We start from the raw sequence: 22,166 nt of genomic DNA, 5'->3' as shown, positions 1-22,166 counted from the left end.
ATTGCATGCTGGGAAGTGGATCGACCCACTCAGACGCTTGGCGCCTGGATATCTTACTTTTGCAGAGCTGGCTCATGTATCAAAGGCAGCCAGCCGTGCGTCATTCATCCTGAACCCGATTCTGCACTCAAAATATTCTGCCCTTCGTGGTGGGGAGATGTTAACTCCCTCGCCTGGCATACAGGAGAGCGTGGGTTCTATCCCGACTCCGACGCTTGGATGTTTATTGTTTGCATGTTCTCTCTCCCTGTGGTGGCGTGGATTTTTCTCCGGGTCCTCCGGTTTTCCCCGAGACACATTTGGAATCAACGTTCGCTTAGAGTATTTGGGCTGCTGCGAATTTCCACGTGATAAGCCACTACTGTTGAGCTGTCATTTGTGGCCAAGTCGCTTCTGAAAAAGAGCTAGATAGCTTAGTGGACCTGACCTGATAAAATAAGGAAATGAATAATTATATATTACAAAAATATATAATAAACCCCCGTTGTTTCTTTTTCACACCTCTTTTGCAGCGTGCATTCACCACGGAATTGATGGTCAGTGTCGGCAAGGTCGTGAGCCTTGTGAGATGAACTATTCATGAGACAGAGCGGTGTTCAATAGCTAATAGCTCTGAGTGGACTTTCATTTACTCTCTGTGTCATTTTTCATGGGCGGGGCGATTGTTAGTAAGGCAGCGAAGCGAAAGCAAACGGTGGCCACGATGAAATATAACAGCACGTCATATGATGGGAATTAAGCAATGAGGCAAGCACTCGGTCTTCTACAGCAATTGCATTTACTCTACCGCATGTGGTTTATGCACACTTTATGAGAAATGCCGATGTCAAGCTAAACCGCATGTTTAACTTAAATCCGACATTAGTCACATTGGTCTTCAATACACGATGTCTTTCAGTGCCACGAGAACTGAGGTGATAAATGTGTCGGGACTAAAAGCACTCTTCATTCTCCTCTACTGCTCCCATAGTCGCGAGCTCCATTCGCCCCCAGCCGTCCGTGCTGTCGACCCCCTGCCCCTGTCCCAAGTCCAGGCCCACAACTGACTCCCTCCATTCGACAAAGCAAACCACCTGTTGCTCGACAGCATCTCATTTTGACACTATGTACCGCAATGTATTGTACGGAAAGTGCATTGTATTGTCCGGTGTTTTATCGCTTCAATTTGCGTATCACGACATACGCCGATCGAATTCTGACTATATCTCTATTCGAGCGTGTGGCAGTATGTTCAGGAGCTGAACGCCAATGTCGGGGTCTGCTCTCCATGAGTGGGTTTCCGGAGAGCGTTCAAGTAGTTTTGCTACTCCTCCTCTGTTGAAGGAGCCCTGACTACAGTGGTTTAATATACTGCCCATAGTTTGGTCCATAATCCTTTTCCGTTCCGAAACGACTGCAAACTGCAGGGTGGGTGCAATTCACCGCTGAATCTCGGAACGTGTAAAGGGCTTACTGTTAATTTTATTTAGAGAGGCGTAGTGCCGGTGTGTTTAAAGGCATTGTACTCACCGCAGAGAACTGTAGCGACATTACCACACTCTGTGATAGCTGGTGCCAAACTGTGCTACACGCCCTCCCGCATGGCCTTGTGGGAGGCTCGGTACCGATACAGTTTTTTTATTTTAGTATTTCTTCCGGTTCTGTACACGGAATGTACATCATCGGAATGGAATTGGAAGAAAAACTGATCATGTACACCTACGTCATCGGGACGCAAAAGGGTTAAGAGAATGAACCGGAATGGACCTCCAACGCCAATTGTCGTCTTCTGCCCAGGGCGACAACCAAAGCACACCCCCTGCCACCGCCCCGGCCTCCTCCACCCCCCCTCGCTCCACCCCGACGCTCACCGTCCTGCTGGATGCGCTTGGGCTGCATGGTGGGGGACGGCGTGACGCCTTGCGGGACGCGGAAGCTGGCGGGCAGCGTTTCAGATGAGCCCAGGCCCATGCCGACGGCGCCACGCACCTCGCGCGGCTGGAAGCGCTTCCGCCACGACGGCGTGCGCTGGAAGCCCTTCTCGGTGCCCTGCACACGCCACGGCACGGCACGCGGTGACCCTCGGCTCCCCGAACCGCCACTCTCTGCCATCCGTCAACAGCGGCGGCGATGGCGGTGCATCACGACAGTGCAGTGCGGAGCGCCATATGCGTCAAAAAACCTTCAGTTGCTAAACTACATCTTCTTGGTTCTTTCGGTAAAGTCAGGTAGAATGGAAATAATAAAATAATAAAATAAAACATGATAAAATAATTCTCACGACGTTTCGGCCACAACGCAAGCAGCGTCATTCAGACTGTCTTCCTGACAGACCTGGTCTTCACCTGAGGACGGCTACTTGCGTTGTGGCCAAAACGTCATGAGAATTATTTTATTATGTTTTATTTTATTATTTTATTATTTCCATTCTACGTGAGTTTACCGAAAGAACCAAGAAGATGAATCCCTGCAGTCACGAAAGCTTTAAATCGAAACAAAAATGCTAAACTACAATTAAAGCTTTCTTTAATTTTACAAGGTAAAGCCCACTGAGCTGTGTAGCTCTTTTTCAGAGAAAGTGACCTGGCCACAAACGAAGTGGATGACCATCACGTGGAAATTTATCGCAGCCAAAATACTCTAAACGCACGTTTATAAATGTGGAGGGAAAAAATTGGAGGAGCCAGGGAAAAATCAACGCGACCAGCGACCACGGAGAGGAGAATGCAAACTTCAAATATACAACAGGCGTCAGGGTCGGGATAGAATAGGCAACGTTTCAGGCAATGGTCCTTCTTAATAGCACATAATCAGAATCTTCATTTCGACTGGAGGAATCCGATGAACTTTGGACATTGGACATGTCCAGATGTGCATAAACAAAAAGGCCAGAGAGAGAGAGAGAGTCAACGACAAGGGATGGAGACTTCACTTTACACCGTGGAGCCTGATGAGATTTACATTTTTAAAACGTTTACGTAAACAGTTAAATTATATTGCATTGTGGGAAGAATTTTCCCATGAGGAGAAGGCGCCATCGACTTAGCAGTGTACCCCTGGCCGTGTGTGTAGTTTGTTGGCCTTCCCCCGCATCTCCGATTAGCACGTACGGTGTAAGCGTACGGACATACGTACGACCAACGCGATACTCACATCGTCCAACCTCCGATCTGTTCCCAACGCCAGCAGGTTGTTGTATTCGCGTTCCAGCACTTGTCTTGCCTGCACGCAGAACGCACGAGTCAAATGAAGTCACGAGCAAGCACGACAACTGCTCTCTGAACCCCCCCCCCCCCCCCCCCCCCACCGTGTATACGACCCGTCCGGGACGTGTACCACACGCTTGCACTCGCAACGCAACAATAAATACCAGGTTAGGAAGGTAAAAGAGCAGCCCTGCTATAGTTTGCTGACAGAAAGGCCCGTACAAGAGGGAGTTCTAGACAGCCCATCTGCAGGGTATTTGGTCTACTCTTCCATGCTGGTCAGAAACCGCGTGCTGCTTGCCGATTCTAAAAATGTTACTGCACGCAATAAATACCCGTAGTTTAAACATTACACTCGTCTAGCCAGCGTGGAAGAGTAGGCCAACGACGAATTTCTCTGAGGTGCTCTGTAATCGAGTCGCGCTCTGCTAAGAGTGGTGTGAGTAACGAATTCCAGGGCTGTACGTTTAGACCTTTACCTGTGTTACAACGGGATAATGAAATGACAGGTGTTTATTGCAGACAATCGAAATTTTTATACCAATTAATTCAGCCACATTGTTGCTTTTCTTCATATCAGTTCGAAAATAGTGTTTTTATTATATAGCGAAGAGTTAAAAGGTTTTAAGGAAAACACATTTTGAGGTGTTCTTCCTCACGGAATATTTTGATAATTGTTCACGTAAACACATGAGAGAAGAAGCAGCTGAATCGATACCTCGTAAGCCACAACAATTGTTGTTTACACCAAATGACAACACGTAAGAATGCCACGTTCCCTTACAAAAAAAAACATTGCGCTGATGACACTCAATTAACGGGAACGATTGTTGAATTTTGTGTTGACACAGGTTTATTTAATATCGACTCGATTTATGCTTATTTATAATCCTCCGCAAGAGAGCCAACAACGGTGGGTAGAATGAGAATCTTGCGAGGGCATCTTAGCTGCTCGAGAGACTCATCCTTAATGTCAGGGCAGAGTGGAGTGGAGACCGATAACCTGGGGCTCAAGCTCTTGGGTGGGCGGCCCAAACGGAGCCTGCACGTGACCCTCGCAGTGGTCTGGTTGTCTGTACGTGCTCCACATTCCCTTACGCTATCCCAGTCAGGGACCGAATCCAAAAACAATGCCAATTATATACCAAAAATAACGAAAGCTTCAGTGAGTCTTGGGCGGTTGCCACAATGAGATTTTTGGCCAATACCGGATATGGATTCTAGATTTGAAGCTTTCGTGACTGCAAAGAATACAATTATAATTGATAATTTTATTTCTATTATTATTTATATTATTTTATTATTATTTATTTTTACCTACGTGACTTTACCGAAAAAACCTAAGAGTATGAATAATAGAAATACAATTATAATTTTATTTCTATTATTTTATTTTTATTATTTATTTTTACCTACGTGACTTTAACGAAAAAAACCTAAGAGTAACGGCTATGGGTATTTGGTATGTGGGAGGATATCTGGAGAACCAAAAGAAAACGTACGAACATCAGTGGGTGACTGGTCCTCATAACTGCCCTCCAGTAGCTTCCTCGCAGCCTCATGACTTCAACACACGGCCCGTACTGGTGGTCACCTATCCAAGAACTAACCGGCTTCAACCCAGCTTAGCTTCTGAAATGTGATGAGATGGGACAGATGTAGGGTGATCTGATGATCGGCCAAACATATTGTTTCGTGTGCAATACATCCTGCGACACCCATTTGAACGCAACTAAAATAGAGTGACTGAATTTGTGCATTTGCCCTTGACTTGGTTGTCATGAGTGATTCGCTCTTAAACAGCTCGGAGACTTAGAAACGCCACACAACTGTCCCAAGTTAATCTAATGACCAGCTTATTTACTAACGAAGTAGATTATAATAGGGATTTTGCAAAAGAAGAATTCGGTATTGTACAAGTAAACAAGGCACGACAATCATGTTCAGTTATCGCAAATTTTGTGGCGAGCCATTTCGTAATTTGCGTGAAAGGAACAGACGATACTGGACACCAATGGCAAGAATTTTAATGCTTACTCTGTAGCAAACGGCTCAATTTGGGAAATGATCTCCTATTTTGCGAGATGAATACAAAAATGGATAAAACGAATGGAACCAATGACCCGTTACCAACTGGCTCAGTGGATGAGCGTACCAAATAGGCCGCACTGTTTGCATGTCCACACAGCCCGTTTTAGCTGTCACAGTGTCAACTGACGGGGAATCTTTTTCGAGTTCACGTCTTCTTATTCTCTAGTAAGGCGGAGAAGTGATCGGCAACTCTCATCGTCTGATTTCATATTTATAGAACGCCTTCACTCGTGGCGCTTGGCATAGTTTAAAAAAAAAGCGCTGACAAGAGTAGAATTATTTAGATTCCAAGAGCATGCACGGATCGAGGAATGAGTGACAGCGACAAAGGGTACTTAGGGATCACGAAAAGGTCGAGGAGTGGGCGGGAGGGAGGAGTGGAGGGGACGAAGGGAGGGAAGAGGAAGAGAATGGGCAAGAGGTAAGCTGGAAGACAGGTAAGGAAGGAGGCTAGGCAGCAGAGACTGCTGAACCCTTTCCTATTCCAAGACATCTGTAAGTCGCAGGGTGGGCCCCGTTCACCGCTGAATCTCGGAACGCGCAAGCGGTTTGCGTTAATTTTATTTTGAGAGACATAACACCAGTGTTTTTCAAGACAATGTCCTGTACTCACCACAGAGAACTGTAGTGACACGACCACCCTCTATGATAGCTGGCACCACACGCCCTACCGCATGGCCCCGTGGGAGCCTCGGTACCGGTAAAGTTATTTTATTTTGGTTTTTGTTCCGGTTCAGTTCTGACAATGTACACGTACGTCATCGGAATGGTAAAGGGTTAATGTGCAGGGGAAGTTTATTCCAACGGAGGGGTGCACGGAGGGAGAAGGACCGAAACACACGAGATTGGGTACAGGCAGAAGGAGGGACAGCGAGAGAGAGAGAGAGACAGGGAGAGGATTGGGAAGGAAGAGGGCGAGAGGCGACATGTGGAGTTTGGCGAGGCAGTGGACGGCTTCAGGAGTGTTCTCGTGAATATCTAAAACTGCTCTGCCCAGATTGAGTGCGCTCGCTGCAACGAACGTTTGGCGTGCGGACCACATCCGCTTCCGTCTAACCTGCGTGTTCTGCGTCGGGATCTGCAGGGCCAGTGCCAGGCTCGTGTGGTCAAAGCTCTCGTCCAGGGCTAGCAAGGCACCGTGGATCCCGCTCTCGATCAGGCTGTTGGCGTACTCCCGGAGTCCCACAGACTGCACCCAGCGAACCACCCGCTCGTTGCTCCACACCACCACGTCTACGAGACAAGGAGAGTAGAGAGCTTTGTGAGATACACGAGTCAGGCTTCGCGTCGATTGCGCATTCGTAAAAACAAGTGAGGAAATATCGCGTGCGTGCGCAGATCTCTTAATGCTCGCCGACAAGCGTTCGTCTTTGGAAGCATGCGAGCAGTGATCGAACAGCAGCGCTTGTGCCAGGCACACAGGATGCAGTATTTCCATAGGCAACGATGAAACTGTACAACTATTTTACCAGGTAAGGCCCACTGAGCTGTAGAGCTCTTTTTCAGGAGCGACCTGGCCACAAACGATAGCGCAATGAAGTGGCTTATCGTGCGGGAATTTATCGCAGCCAAATACTTGAAGCGCATGTTTCTAAATGTGGAGGGGAAAACCAGAGGACCCGGAGAAAGATCCACACGACCACTGGGAGAACAAACTCCAAATATACAGCAGGCGTCAGAGTCGGCATCGAACCCACGACCTCCTGTACACCAGGCAAGGTAGTAAACATCTCAGCCACCGTGGTGCCCTTGACGAGAGGGATTGGATAACGGCTCTGCCAAGGGGGCGCACCTCAGCCAGCGGGGGCTGGGACAAAAATGCGGGTTCAACGAGCACTGATTTAGGTCTCCGAGTTTTGGGCAGCCCTTTAAACAATTTGTCCCATTTTCAATAGGATAAATCCACAATGGCAACAGTTCTTGATGCTAAACTTTGGTCCATATTGGATCACTCTTTAGGTCACATTTGATTAAAGGGGATGTCTGATCTTGTGTGAATAGCTCAAGACAAACTGAAATTTGTAATATAGACATTGATTAATCCACTTCCTATGCAGCATATGAATCGTAGCCCCATATGCCGAGTCATTGGCCCCCCATCTACAAACTTACTTTGAATGTTGGCTGATTCCACTATGGGGGATCCACCCCACACCAGCTTTAGATGACGCTGAACTCGAATTAACACTTAAATTGGAGTTCTCTACCACAGAAGCCTTTTAATCTTAACAGCAAATGGCACATCAAAGGCTGCAGACAAAGTAGTACAAACAAATCCTGGGCTGGGCATGACAGTTTCAGAAAGTCTATCCCAGTGTCCTGAAGTGTTTGTGAAAATCTGGATTTTGCCCCCGGTTTAAAACGTTCTGGCCCCATGCTTGTGTCACGACAGGAGCCACAGGGTTGCAACCCGAGTAGTTGATGGGGGGTTGGTAGAGCGAGGCAAGGTGCAGAACGAGAGAGGCCTCTCATTGTGCGAGTTGGGTGCTGGTCAGAGGTCACAACCGGGTACCTGATACCCGTACCCTAGCCGTTTGCGACCCTGGTGCGGCCGGGTACGGGTAGGCCATGAGTCACTGGTGAGTAACCGTTTGTCACCATTTCGGGTAGGGTACGAGTACGGGTAGGGAACGGGAACCCGTACCCGGCTGGGTACGGGTACGGGTACCCATTTGCGACCCTGGTGCAGCCGGGTACGGGTACGGGTAAGGAATCAAAACCCATTTGCGACCTCTGGTGCTGGTGGTGGAGTGGGCGTGGCTATTCGAAAGTGGGTGGGGCTGCCAGCTCATCACGTGTCTTGGTTGAGCCTCCAAGGAATTTGGGAGCTTGAGGCTGCAGGGGCACAACAACCTGCTCCCTCCGTTTTACCAGCGTGGTGCACAGAGTCGTTTAGACGCGCTACGTAGGTATACGTAACTCTGTTTGCAAAGTGTAAGTCACGCACCTTGTATTTCATGTTGGCTGTCCTCTCTTTTCCTTTCCAGCTCTTGGCGATCGTAGTTTAATCGCTTCAGGCACATGATGCCATACTGCAGGCTGGTTCTGTGGGATGAAGCGTATACGTTTTGGTTAGCAAATGCATGTCCACGTACATCCCCTTGTGTCACTCCACTGCTGGATGAGGGCATCCACAAGCCGTGCTCGGTCGTGGGGAGTTACAATTGGGGAGTGCAGATGTGCGAGCAGAGAGTGCAGTACAACAATGGAATCTTGCTCCACTGCTCTCTGCTGACAACCACGTGGTATGTCTTTGTTTAAGAGAGACAAACAGTACTGCTCTTTTAAGGTACACAAAAGCTGTCTGGAAAAGTTCTGCTTGCGAGCACCTATGAATAAGGCTGGTTGGGCACTCAAAGGGATGTGACCGTGGCTTGCCATAACGCGTAGTGGGCATATTGTTTAGGCCGAGTCTACCTAGGAGAGGTGCTGCCAGATTCTAACACCAATCACAACCGGTGTTGTATGCGGTGAGAAACTGAACCCGGTGCCACAGAGATCACAGCCCAGGGTACTAATGACTACACCACCACTCGCACTGAAATGCCACCTCATTATTATTTTTTTAAAGGGGAATAAACCACAATATTAAATTATTTCACTCTTCAAAATCTGACAGAAACACGCTAACTAGGCATTTAATCAAACAGTCCTTGAATTTTACAACTATTCAGATTGTTTCACGTAGCCTTGGGCATTCGTACGGGAGTTCAAATCAAATATCTCAAATGTAACGAGATGTGAACACTTGGTCCGCCGCACGTCCACACGTCGCATCTCTTGGAAGTCTGTTCCCATCTGCCTGCCTCTCCACTCCGTGATGTAGCAACGGAGAGTGCAGGCGGTGTGCCTGCACCACGCCCAGGGGCCAGAGGGGGGGGGGGGGCCTAGGCACAGGGCTTTGAAGAGTGCGGGGGCACAATTTAATTGCCTGCGCCAGGTTCGTAAGGAATCGCACGACTCCACCTGTGCCCGCTTGCCGACCGGCATGTCTGTCACTCGGTCCGTCTGTCCGTCCGTCTCTCTGCCGTCCGCCCGACGAATTCGCGTCCGAGCCGCCTGACGCGCCAGCGCGCTCCTCTATACCTGTGGAAGCTGTCGACCATCTTGAGCTGGCCCCGCAGGTCCTTCTTGGTGAGGTGGTCGAGCATGCGTGCGTCCACGAGGCACTCCATGAAGTAGCTGCGGTACTGGGGCAGGCCTAGGCTGGGCAGCCACTCGTTGCCCACCCACTCGTGGTTCATGTCGCTGTACGCCAGCGTCTGCCGGGCGGCAACGCAACAACGCGTTGGAGCCATTAGCGTCGCCCGTTAAGCGCGCGCGAGTGTGTGTGTGCGTGTGTGGTGGATATGCTGTGGGAGGGAGGCCAATTCAACTCCGCCTTCCCCCTCGTGGTGCTCGAAGCCACCACAGCGGCCAATCAGGACAGGTGCCAGGGGCTGGTAACCCCTCCACCGTCAATTCAAGGCCACGTCGTCGATAGAATAAATATCGACGAGGCCTTAAAGTGCACGTAACCTGGCACAAGCGCAGTGCTGACGTCACCGCCACTTAGCGGCGAATGGCGGTTGTTGTTGAATGGCATACGACTGAGGAGTCAGAGGGTAAATTCGGTACACAAGCAGAAGATCGTGAAATTGAAAGCCTGGGAAGGGGATAACTCAGGCAGTGTTCTTCATTGCAAGGCCCACGGGCCACTGGCAGGTCCCTGGTGGCCTTTAGTGCAGCCCCTGACGTGCGGCCCCCGACAATACACAACACGTGACAACACATCATCATGCTGCTGCCAAACCCCCAATGGTTTAAAATGTGATGGCTCTCACACTGATGATGTCTTATCGGCGAAAGTGGCCCCCCTCCGAAAATTAGTGAAGAACACTGCCTGAGACCATCACCTCTCCAGGTTTAATAAAGAGTGTGCTGCTATTTTGTAGATTGAGGCTGTGCTACGGATGGACCGACCCTGCCATAGGAAAGTGCATTTCCACAATTGACTCATTTGAAAATGAGCGCCAAAGCAAAAACTCTTTTGCGCGAGCAGGGTCACTTAGACTTTTTTATTTTGAAATCCGAATGCAATTTCAAGTATTTTATGGATTATTGTGTATAGATGTTTTAGATGAATACATGAATACAATTAGTTGCCAAAGGTTATCTGTATTTTCTTGGCTGTGTAATAATTTGAAAATAATAATTAACATCATGCATCTGGCAGTAGATATAAATAGATGTTTTATACGGTCCGTAACCTTTGACGATCGACATCTGTAAGCGGACATTTTCATTTAAGAATTCAAAATTTAAATGTGAATGTTTCACGATTCCGCTTTGATGAACGTCGGTGCAATTTCATGGCAGCCACGCACGTATTTTTCTCGTTTACGTGTCTCAGATGTTCTAAAACATAATCAAACTATTTTATCCTTTGAAAACAATATAAAATGCAAATCATCCACGAATGCTTATGAACAAAATTAACACAACAACTCACATTCATCAATAACCACTGCCTTAAAAGGAAAAATATGAATTAATATGTAATATATAATTTTTTATTACGCAGAAAAATATAATTGGTGGTGTTTTTAGAAATGGTCCTTCTTCACAGAACACAACTGGATTTCATAATACAGTTTTTTTTTGGGTTAGATCACGTAAATATAAATGTGGCGTTAAACCCGGCACCATCCGACACAGCCGATTAGTAAAGTTTGTCACGTAAACAGAACACGCCAATTCGTTATTGTACTGGTACTGTAACGAATTGTCATGCCGGGTGGTGGCGGGTTTGACGACACATTTATATTCACGCGATCTAACCCAAAACACCCCCACCCCCCGCTGAATTATCGGTGATATTGGTCGCGAAAGCCTACGTGTTAAACTGACAACTGGATTTATGCATATCATATTTCTACGTATAGATTTATGCGCTTGTGAAGAAGGGCCATTTCTCGAAATGTCACCTGTTCTATGTTTGTTGTTTATTTTAAGGCCGCCCACCCCACGCGGCGTTATTGACGACGGACGCGTTGAGACGTTATTCATTGCACTTGTGCACCGCTGCCAACGCAACGGCAGCAGCAGCAGCAATATACTGAGAGTTCACGTCTGCCTTAGCTCACTGGTGAACGTTGCAGACTCCTAAAAAACCAATCTTCATGCATTGTAATGAATCGTGCACAACAAATGGGATCCTCTATTGGAAGATAACTAATTTGTAACTCACTTTTAAATCGCCAATGCTTCGTACTGTGGCACATGCCGCTAAGTGTTAGATTATTAGGAAGTCAATGTAGCTATGCACTTTTAAATCTCGATTTTTAGACTAATTTCTTTAGAACTGCTCTTTTGGTGTTTAGTTTGTTGTCCTTCCCCCGCACCTCCATTTGGCACGGTTGGCTACGTACGTTGCAAAGGAAGTTCAACATCCATAATATACAATTATGTGTCCAGAATGCTGAGTTCATCTACGAACATAGTGTCGAGGATTTGCATCTAACTTGCTCATTGACTTCAAACGTATTGAGTTGTTCTCCATGCCCCGGCACGATCGTGCACCTACGCGGCTCGTCACACCGATCTGTTTGTTCTGCACGCTCGGCTCATTAACCTCTCCGCAGAGCCAGCCAGGTGGCTCGGCGGGAGAGTCAGTGTGAGAGTCGGCAGGACAGCCGGCGGAAGAGCCAGCGGCTTCACAATTGAAGGGGTATGAGTTCAAATCCTGGTTAAGAGGGGAGGGGGGTGTTGACTCACCCCATAGCGGTTGTCGCCCCCACCATAGGAATATTGAATACTGAATTTCCACCATTGGATCAGGGATGTAAACAAGAGATGGGCCCCACGTCAAAGGTTTTTTTGGGTGTAAATTACATCTTTGACGAAGTGAGTTTCAATAGGATCTTTATGCAGCGATGAATGCACACGTCATTCATTGCGTTACGTCATCGACATAGCCAAAGCATGTCCACTGCCATTGCTAACGTCACAACGCTTCAAACGGCTGCAGGTGCTCGTGAGACGAGGGCTTTGGGGGAGGAGGAGGAATGGGGAGATTGCTGCCAGATTCCCTTGGCCTTATGGATTTACCCAATTTAAATTAACCAGCACCTGGCCTGCAGACCTTCCTGCAGCCTGAGGTTGACCCCATGATTGCGGGTCAGGTGATGTTTATTAATTGTCAACAAACTCCAAAAAAGCTGGGGGAGATTTTGACCACAGCGCCCCCATTCCTTAACACCAGGAATACACGTGCAGAAAGATCCCCCGTATAGTCTGATAAGACTGTTGAGGCAAGTGCTGTTAGTGTGTAGCACCTTTGAAGGCCAGAATGTTACACGAGGAGGTGGGTGGCCAGCACCACGCCTGACCGCCTTTGTCTCTCCAGTGGCAAATGTTTACACACCGCACCAGGTACTCATTTGGGGGAGAGACACATGCAACCTCCAAATATACAGCAGCAGGCGTCAGGGTCGTGACCGAACCCACGACTTCCTGCATACCTGGCGAGGGAGTCAACATCTCGCCACCACGCCGCCCTGTCACGTGACTGGCGTGCCACACACACACACCTACACAGTTCTGTCCCCCGAGCAGTGCTTATATTCGCACGCCACACCAAGTACTCGGTCCCTCGGGCCGAGTTGCCCTCTGGGGACTCTGCGAGCAAAATTCGCTTCCGTTGTCGTGCATTGAGCCTGGCCAAAGTAATCGAACCTGGAGCGGCCGGGATCGTGGCCCAGTGCGATAACCACGACCACACGGCGTCTCGCACCTTGAGGCACGAAACGGAGGCTAGACTTGTCTGTAGCCTGGCTCTTTCGAAAGTTGTGGACAAAATGCTACCTTCTTCAGAGCAGAAATATGTTGAAGGGATGATGAGTCAAGTCGTTCGTGTATAAACGCGCCTGAGCCAACACAGCACGTTGGCTTGATGCTCTTCCTTCCCATATTAGGAAGCCACTGGGTGGAATGCACTTTTAAATCTTCTAGATTGAAAACTAATTTCTTGAGAATGCTTTTTTGTGTTTAGTTTGTTGTCCTTCCCCCGCACCTCCGATTGGCACGGTTGGCAACGTACGGTGCGAAAGAAGTTCAACATACATACAAAAACAACAAATCCCCTGTACAGCCTGTAACAAACTGTTCAGCAAAGTGCTGTTAGCGAGCAGCTATGAAGGTAGGCATGGCGCACGAGGGGGTGGGTGGCCAACACCAGACCCGGCCGTCTTTGTCTCTCCAGTGGTGATGTTTACACACCACACCAAGTACTCATTTGAGTCCGAGTCGACCAAGGGGAGGCCCATGACCCATTCAGATAATCATCACTGGTGTTGGCCGTGAGCGGGAATCAAACTCGGGTCACCGGGTTCGTAGCGCAGCGCGCCGACCGCTACACGACCGTTCCCCACACAAATATGTACACGTACATTCGAACAAGCACGAGCGCTTGGTCCAACAATAAAAACAAAAACACCACAAACGCCACTGAGAGTTAAAATGCCCACCTGTGCCCAGCTTCCCTCATCGGCATCCTGCTTTTCCAATGGGTGCGGTACGACGAAAAAAGACAGGACAGCGCAAGGGGGGCTAGTCAGCGTTAGTAGGACACGTTAGTCGGTGTTAGTGCACGCCAAGCCAGGGTTAGCGCAGCAGAGCCCGTAGCAGAGCCGCCTTTCCCGTAGCGACGCAGCGATCCGCGGTGCCAAGTGAACGTCTCTGCGGGTGCGGCCGAGGCAATTAGCACGGTGGTCTCCCGTCGACTCTCGCACCCGGCATTTACACATTTCATTAGCGCCCGTTAAACTTAGCTCTGTTGCCATCCAAACAAACAACGATTCATATTCTTGCATGTGCACATTTACAAATGGCATTCCGTGCGTACACGAGCGGTGGAACAAATTCCTGCAGGCTCTGTGATTGCCTACGACAGATAATCCACACGTGTATGCACAGTTATGGATTTGTGCATTGATATACCATGATGGTCAATCGATGGCTTACAAGTCTATAACATGTTCATAACTGAACCAACTTAATTTCTCAAAGTGCAAGCCATCACCAATGATAATTTTTATTTATATTTCTGTACATAGAGCTAACTTAAAATGTAGGTTCTCTTAGCCATATTTTCTTGGGTTAGGCCGCATGGTAGTTTTATGTAAAACTTTGATAGGCTTTAAAACAAGTGTATTTATTAATTCGCAGCACCTATACGTGTATAAATAAATATACACATATTTTGCTGTGTGTGTGTGCTTTTTTATAACACATTGCCTCTAAAAGTTATGCACCAAAATTGAAAGTATTTGAATTTTAAGTACGTTAATGGCGCCAAAGCCATTTGGCTTTTGCACAATCACCGCACCGGTCTCACTTCGGGTAAAGCGGGGCGGAAATTCGTACGAGGAAACGCAGCGATTGCTCGTTTGAAAAATGACGCCAACACATGCAATGCAAAAGCTTGTGTGATTGGTTTCGAGCAGCAATTTGTCGAGCGAATGTTGGAACTGCCTCGCAGAGAATTCACTGGCATGCAGTGCGCTAACGTGCACTGCTGGAGGGAAGAGAAGAAAAAACTAAATATAATTTTTATAAATTATTTTTGTAGACGATGATGATGGCGATTATAATTTTTTATAAAGTCAACATTATTACGAGCCCATATGTATGTATTTCCATCCCCAGCAGGACAATATAGCAGTGGTTAAAACTAATAGGAAGGGTAAAAAAGTGTGAAATTAAATGTACTTAATAATGTCTGCAAAGGGACATATGTATTATATTCTTCAAAGTTTGCCGTTCGTTTTCCATAACACAACGATAATGAGACATCCCAAGATCCTAATTATCCTGCAACCACACACAAAGGAACCAGGAACATGACATGGCCCACGGCCGTGGCAAATTCGTTCCTTTCACAAAGTCAGAGATAACGAGGAAAGGAATTGGAGCAAGGTGTACACACCCATCTGAAAATGCACCATAAAATAGTTCATACAGTTAGGAATTTACAAGATTTTGGGACTTTGCAATAAGAAGCCGGAGTCTGGACTGCAATGTTATCGTTATGAGCGAGTATCAGTCATAAACGTTCTCCATTCGTCATGATGGCAGTGACGTGACACTACACGAACATGTAAGCCTCCAAACAACTTAACAATTCCGAAACATTCGCAACGGTAACTGTGAAAACGTTGCGTGCATTCGGGTTTTTCAAATTAACAACTTATTCAAGAGGCATTTACAATAAAACGTTAACAAAACTGCGTCTGTTGGAATTCGGCAAAAACGCAAAAATGAACCTCAACGGGCGATCATTTCCGCGGGACCACAAAGTGGACTTTTGTTACGAAGCGGACGCAAGTCCCGCGCTGGATTTTACAGGGCTTCTCACTCCAGTCCCAAAACCTCACGAGCGATTTCCCCGCTTTCGCAGATCGGCGGAGGCCGCGGGAATAAACGCGACGAAGCACTGACCGTTTTGGGAGCCGCCGCCATGTTTTCCATTTCCTCGTGAGTCACCCACACATTGCCCGTCGACTAGTCAGCGCGAAAGCAGCGGGGGCAGCCAATGCGAGCACGGCGCAAGCCAAAGAAAGCGACAAGAAAGACGGCGAGAAAGTTGTTAGTTTTGGTTAAGGTCCGGACGTCGCCGACAGCACATCACGCACAAAACGGGCCTCGGGCTTTGCTCGGTGGCCGTCATTGGTTATTTGTTATTATCAGCGAAACGTCATACTCAAATTTAAAAATGCTGTTGATTCTCTCTTCAGCACACCGGTGGGCTAAAGAAGTGAATTATTTTGTCCTTTGAAAAAGTGACACATTTTTTACTGTTTTGCCGTGTCGGGTGGTGGAGGGTTACGACACATTTATAAATAACGCGATATCTGACCCAAAAACCTATATTATGAATAATATTGGTCGCGAAAGCCTACGTGTTAAAGTCATTGGTTAAGTTTCGTTTTTGTTCGGTTTCCCCAGGTACGCTAAAGACGTTTGGTTGAATGCACCCCACGCCCCCCCAAGGCGGAGTGTGAATGTACGCAGCGCTGCCCTTTGCTGCCCGGGTTAAATGCACCTGTGTCAAAGGGCCAACCTGCCCCTTTTGTGTCTGTAGACGGATCACTACAGCATGCATTGGCATAGCAATGCTGTAATTGCAAATCAACCTTCACCCTTTGTTCATTGTGGTCCGGGACAGCCGTTCAATCAACCTGAATGTACAGGTTCCTCTCGCTTTAGGCGTTTTCGGTTTGTGCGATTTCATGTACACACGGCTAATCTCTCTCTACCCAACATTTTCTGTATTTTGCGGTTTGAAGTCACCCAAAGTGCCACTATTAAACAATTTTTATCTTACCATGTAAGGCACATTGAGCTTTATAGCACTTTTCAGAAGCGACCTGGCTACCACAAATGATAGCCCAATTAAGTGGCTTATCACGTGGACATTTATAGCAGCCAAATACTCTAAAAACTTGTTTCGAAGTATGGAGGGGAAAACCGGAAGACGCGGAGAAAAATCCAGGCGACCACGGGGAGAGAGACATGCAAACTCCAAATATACAGCAGGCGTCAGGGTCGGGATCGAACCCATGACCTCCTGTATACCAGGTGAGTTAGTTAACATCTTGCCACCATGGCACCCATATGCAGCTGGCGGTGGGACAACATTGTGTGTGTACACTGTGTGTACTGTGTGTGTACTCTGTGTGTGTACTGTGTGTGTACTCTGTGTGTACTCTGTGTGTACTGTGTGTGTACTGCGTGTATTGTGTGTACACTGTGTGTGCTGTACACGCTACTCGGCAGGCTGTCGCCTCGTGCGGTTTTGCTTTGTGCGCCCTTTGTTCGGAACTAATATATGACTAGCGCTTCAAGCGAGAGAAACCCGTACGTTGAAATTGAATATCTCTGTGTGTTAACAACGGTGCAGCAAACGACAATGGCAATACAGTTGTGATATATTTTTTATAGAGACAGTCACGGGTCCTGGTGTAGTTTTAGATGCAAAGACAAATACAGTTAATATTACAAAACACGTTAAAAAAAAACACACGTTTTCTCCTCCGATAACAGAAGAAGCATTAACCGATGTACCGGTATATTACTATTAAACTACTTGTTAAATATACACACGAAAACATGGGCACACATACACTGCTCTGTGCTACACCAAGCTTTGAAATGGGAGCTTTGACTTTGCTGTAATAACTAAGGCTGGGATGACCTAGTTTCATACACTAATCCTCAGGGATGGATATAACAGTGCCTCCGGCTTCCAACATGGGAGGTCGGATTGATCTCTCACCAGCGTGTACCACATACTATATTTAACCACGGCACATAAACACAAATCTTAAACAATCACATTTGACATTAAAATAACAATTTGCAGGGTTTTCTGGGATCATTAAGTCATATCTTTCAAAGAGCGTTGGAATGTTTTTTTATGAATATTATGTTGTTGATAAAACCAAGGAAATACATCTAAATAATTATAATCCATCTTCTTGGTTCTTTCGGTAAAGTCACGTAGAAGGGAAATAATAAAATAATAAAAATAAAACATAATAAAATAATTCTCATGACGTTTCGGCCACAACGCAAGCAGCCGTCCTCAGGTGAAGAACAGGTCTGTCGGAAAGACAGCGTCTGAAACGTCGGGAGAATTATTTTATTATTTTATTATGTTTTATTTATTTTATTTTATTTTTTCCCTTCTACGTGACTTTACCGAAAGAACCAAGAAGATGAATCCCTGCAGTCACGAAAGCTTTAAATCGAAATTTAATTATAATCCTTCAGGGTCCTTGTCAGTCCACTGCTGGATGAAGGCTTCCCCACGCTGTGTCGTTCACGAGGTTTGTTTGACCATAATTAACCACGCTGGTGACGGTAGCCACGGGGAGGAATGGAACTCGGGTGGCCACGTTTGTGCTCACGCTCCACCCAAGGCAAGTAACGCACACCGCAGGCACCGTACGAATCACATTCACACACACAAACAAACTCGGTCTGCATGACATATACATTATTAAAAATGTCACATCTGTCTTTCTTGCACTACAATTTTTATTTGAACATATCTGCACTTCTAATTTTTTTCTGCCCGCTGCAAGATTATCCATAATTTATTCAATTTCACACACGGATTGCTTTTGGCTGCGCACTATCAATATTTACCGTGCGATATCTGCTTTGATTTTTTTTCTCTCTCTCTTTTTTCAGCTCATGCTAGGAATATATGAAAAACATTAAAGCAGGAGGAACGTTGCGAACAGCCAAGGGCAACACGGCCAAATATCAAAACACTGAAGCAAAATAACCTTTCATCTAATAATCATGTTTCTCACATGGCAGGACACTTTAACTCACCACAAGCAATCTGCCAAATGACTCGCTGCAGTATGACCATTGACCAGAGTCGCACTCTCTCCAGCGTGTAACCGTGGTCATCCAGAACAGACCGCACAACGGATAACGGACGCGATGGTCGATCCACAAACACGAAGGCGACATCACAGCGAGACATTTCGCTACTCCTCATGCAGCTGTCTGCTGGCTTGACCACCTGAATGTGAAACTACGTTGTTGCTCTGCATCTACATCAGCAGCCGTACGAAAAACAAAGAGCGAACTTGCCCGGCGAACAGATCTCAGCCTTCTTTTTTGACGAGAGATTTCAACTCATTGTTTTTGGGATCGCCAACTCGGCGGTGCTCACCTTTTTCACCACAGTGGCCACACGAATAGAAGATAAATACACAGATCCACATTGTACCTGATATACTTGTAGGGGGAAGTACTGATATTACCGAACAAACTAAACTATTAGTATTTAACCAGGAAAGGCCCACCGAGCTGTACAGCTCTTTTTCAGAAGTTACTTGGCCACAAATGAAGTGGCTTATCATGTGGAAGTTTATAGCAGCCAAATACTCTCAACGCGTGATGTTAATTATAAATGTGCGGGGAAAAACCATGCCCCGCCACGAGAAGAGAGAACATGCAAACTCCCAATAAACAGGCGTCAGGGTCGGGATTGAACCCGTGACCTCCTGCATACCGGGCGAGGTAGTGAACATCTCGTCACCGTGGCACCACATTGTGCCGGGCCCTGTGGAGAAGGTAGCCGATGAAACCACTGCCCTCATCTCATTCCAGTTCCTCGATTAGTCCACCTGCACGCATTACTTCAGACCACACGCTGGGCCCGACTTCACTTGGCCACGTAAAAAAAAACGTACGCACGTGGCAGGTCTGGCTACCTACGCCCAATGAGTCACGTAATTGTAACAGCGTTGAAATGCAATCCATCACTCGCATCACAGACCGTTGCCCAACAGCCGGTTTTGCTGGAGGTGCCAATTGACTCCAGACGCCATCGAAAGGCTTTCCAAAACTCAACACGCACAAGCGTCAGCTTGTCCCGTTGCTTTTGCAGCACCACGCGAAAAGGGAAAAATGTGTTGCCTCCGCGAACCAGCAACGCTGGGCCGCCACCGCCCGAATCATCGTTTACCACCCGCGCCCTCAACGCAACGTTACGCCGGCAATGTTGCACCGGCAACGTCGGCAGACCGTGCTCGCTCGCTCGCGTGCGCGGCGCCTGTGGTACCGTTCTGGAGGTGGGTGGTGCCGAGGGGCTGGTGAGCGACACCATCTCCTGGATGGCGAGGCGCAGCTTGAGCCGGTGCAGCGGGTTCGAGATGCCGATCTCGCGCTGGATCTCCGTGTCCGACAGCGCCGACATGATGGCGCCGCTCTTGACGTTGGCGCGGCACGCCGCCACGTACCACGCCGGCATGCCCACCCACAGCTGCGTGGGCACAAGCGCGACGCGTGCACGTGCGCTGCGTTACGACGACAAACAGCAGCTGCCCATTCAGAGTGGCGGTGACATCACCGCGGCGCTTGTGCCAGGCTAGGTGCACTTTGAGGACGTCACGTGAAATGTCAAAGGCTCACTGGCAGGAGGTCACAGGACAGACCCAAGTGCCGTGGGTTGACTTGACTGAGATTACTGGCAGATGCTCCACCTGTGCCACCTGTGCCCCCTGCTGCATTTTATCTGCCCAGCTCACAACAGTAAGCACCACTGCTGTGCCCTCTGTGTTGTTGGAGGGCGACTGCCTGCAACTGCCTAGTAGCCTCCTTCACGAGTCCCCTGCATAGAGGTCAATGTTAACACCGCTGCTACCAGTAACCAGCAAGTCCACTCAGCTCCACATCCTCCTGTACCACACCAGCCCATCTCTTCTCCAGCCCATGCAGGACCCGTTTAGCCCCCCCATCCGGCCAAACAGAAGATGCTTGGGCATGCGAGCTACATGACACAGCCAACACAGCCTTGCCTGTGGAGAAGCTCACTGATGGGATTGTGTCCAGACGTTTCAAGGATCTGCGAGCTTCTCACACAATCCAGCCTGGTTAAACCCAGGAAGCATTACATACACACAAGCGCGCTCGCGCGTTCACCTGCGTGCATACACGTGCACGCAGGAACGCTCTCACGCGCGCGCGTGTGTGTGTGCCTTTGCGTGGGGAGCGATAATGTAGCGGTTAGCGCGCTGCGCTATGAACCCGGCGATCCGGGTTCGATTCCCGCTCACAGCCAACACCAGTGACGTTAATCTGAACCTGTCCTGGGCCTCCCCTAGGTCGACTCAGCCTGAAATGAGTACTTGGTACGGCGTGTAAACATCGTCACTGGAGAGACAAAGGCGGTCGGGCGTGGTGCTGGCCACCCAACCCCCTCGTGTGCCGTTCCGGCCTTCATAGATGCTCGCTAACAGCACTTGCCCCAACAGTCTGTTAAGGCTATACGGGGGATCTTTGTCTTTTTTGCCTTTGCGTGCACATGAGAACCCACGTGGATGCAAGAGGTGCGTACAATAAATGCACAAAGATGATGATGCTCTGTAAAACTGACACAGGCTGTTGAGGAAAGTGCCGTGAGCGAGCACCTATTTTTGGGTGGCGCGGTGCCGTTACCACGCCTTGCTTGCCTTTGGCTCCCCATTGCTGATGTTTAGACTACTGCGCCCGGTACCCATATAAAGCCGAGTCGACCTACAAGGGGAGGCCCAGGACCGGTTTGCCGTGGCCAGGATTCGAACTCAGGTTGCCGGATGCGTACATGCACAGAAACAGGTATACACTCGCGTACATAAACTCACGCGTATACGCATGCACGAACATATATCCACTGTTTGGTATGCCGGATTCCATAGCATTATAAGTGAGAACCAATTGAAGCCACCATGGCACAGGAGGAGGCAAGCGACCGTCTGCCTTGGCCATCTCAACGCTGGCGCTAACACAACGCCGGCAGCGGGTGCTGGCACTGGGTCTGTGGGAGATCGACGCGAGATTGCGCTCTGCAGTTACCTCCAGCCACGCAACAACCGTTGGCCCGTCCCACTGTGCGAAGGGAAGGACTTTCCTGCGGGCGTCTTCCAGGAGCTCATGCCTACCAAAAGGAGAGAGAGAGAGGAGAGAGCAATCAGCCACGCGGCAGTTAAGGCTCTCGAATGTAAACCCGAGATCTGGAGGTCTGCCGCGAAGAATGAAACGACGTCAAGGGTCCTTACGAATGGACACGGTGCGTATACGTTGACACGATGCCCGGCAGGATGCGCGTTAAGTAACCACCCCCCCCTCCTCACTGCTGTCCCGTAGGCTTGCACGTTTAGCATCGCAGGAGAAGGGGGGAGTGTTTTGTTGTAACCGTTTACTTTAAAAATGAATATATTTAGACTGCCCGAAAACTGGGTCGTCCAAGGTGTTGACATTATATTCGCGTCCATCTGTCCGGCAAACTAAACTGGGTTATTCAGAATTGTAGGTGTCCATGGCTTCTTGTAATGTTTAGCTTGAGCA

General features: G+C 48.3%; 1 protein-coding gene across 1 annotated transcript in view; it reads right to left on the bottom strand.

The window, feature by feature from the left end:
* LOC133351476 (liprin-alpha-1-like) overlaps positions 1-22,166 on the bottom strand; it is a 274,762-nt gene that overhangs the window by 5,703 nt on the left and 246,893 nt on the right. The window contains 9 exon segments of the mRNA XM_061566707.1: positions 1,851-2,028; positions 3,133-3,201; positions 6,334-6,509; positions 8,224-8,321; positions 9,363-9,538; positions 13,784-13,810; positions 15,756-15,818; positions 19,903-20,103; positions 21,675-21,756. Coding sequence (XP_061422691.1) covers positions 1,851-2,028; positions 3,133-3,201; positions 6,334-6,509; positions 8,224-8,321; positions 9,363-9,538; positions 13,784-13,810; positions 15,756-15,818; positions 19,903-20,103; positions 21,675-21,756 — 1,070 coding nt within the window.

The sequence above is a fragment of the Lethenteron reissneri genome, chromosome 37, assembly GCF_015708825.2.
Source record: "Lethenteron reissneri isolate LAM-NWPU_2019-01 chromosome 37, ASM1570882v1, whole genome shotgun sequence".
Classification (NCBI taxonomy): Eukaryota; Metazoa; Chordata; class Hyperoartia; order Petromyzontiformes; family Petromyzontidae; genus Lethenteron; species Lethenteron reissneri.
The sequence above is the reverse complement of the archived record's forward strand: the minus strand, read 5'-3'. Positions and strand labels throughout refer to the sequence as shown.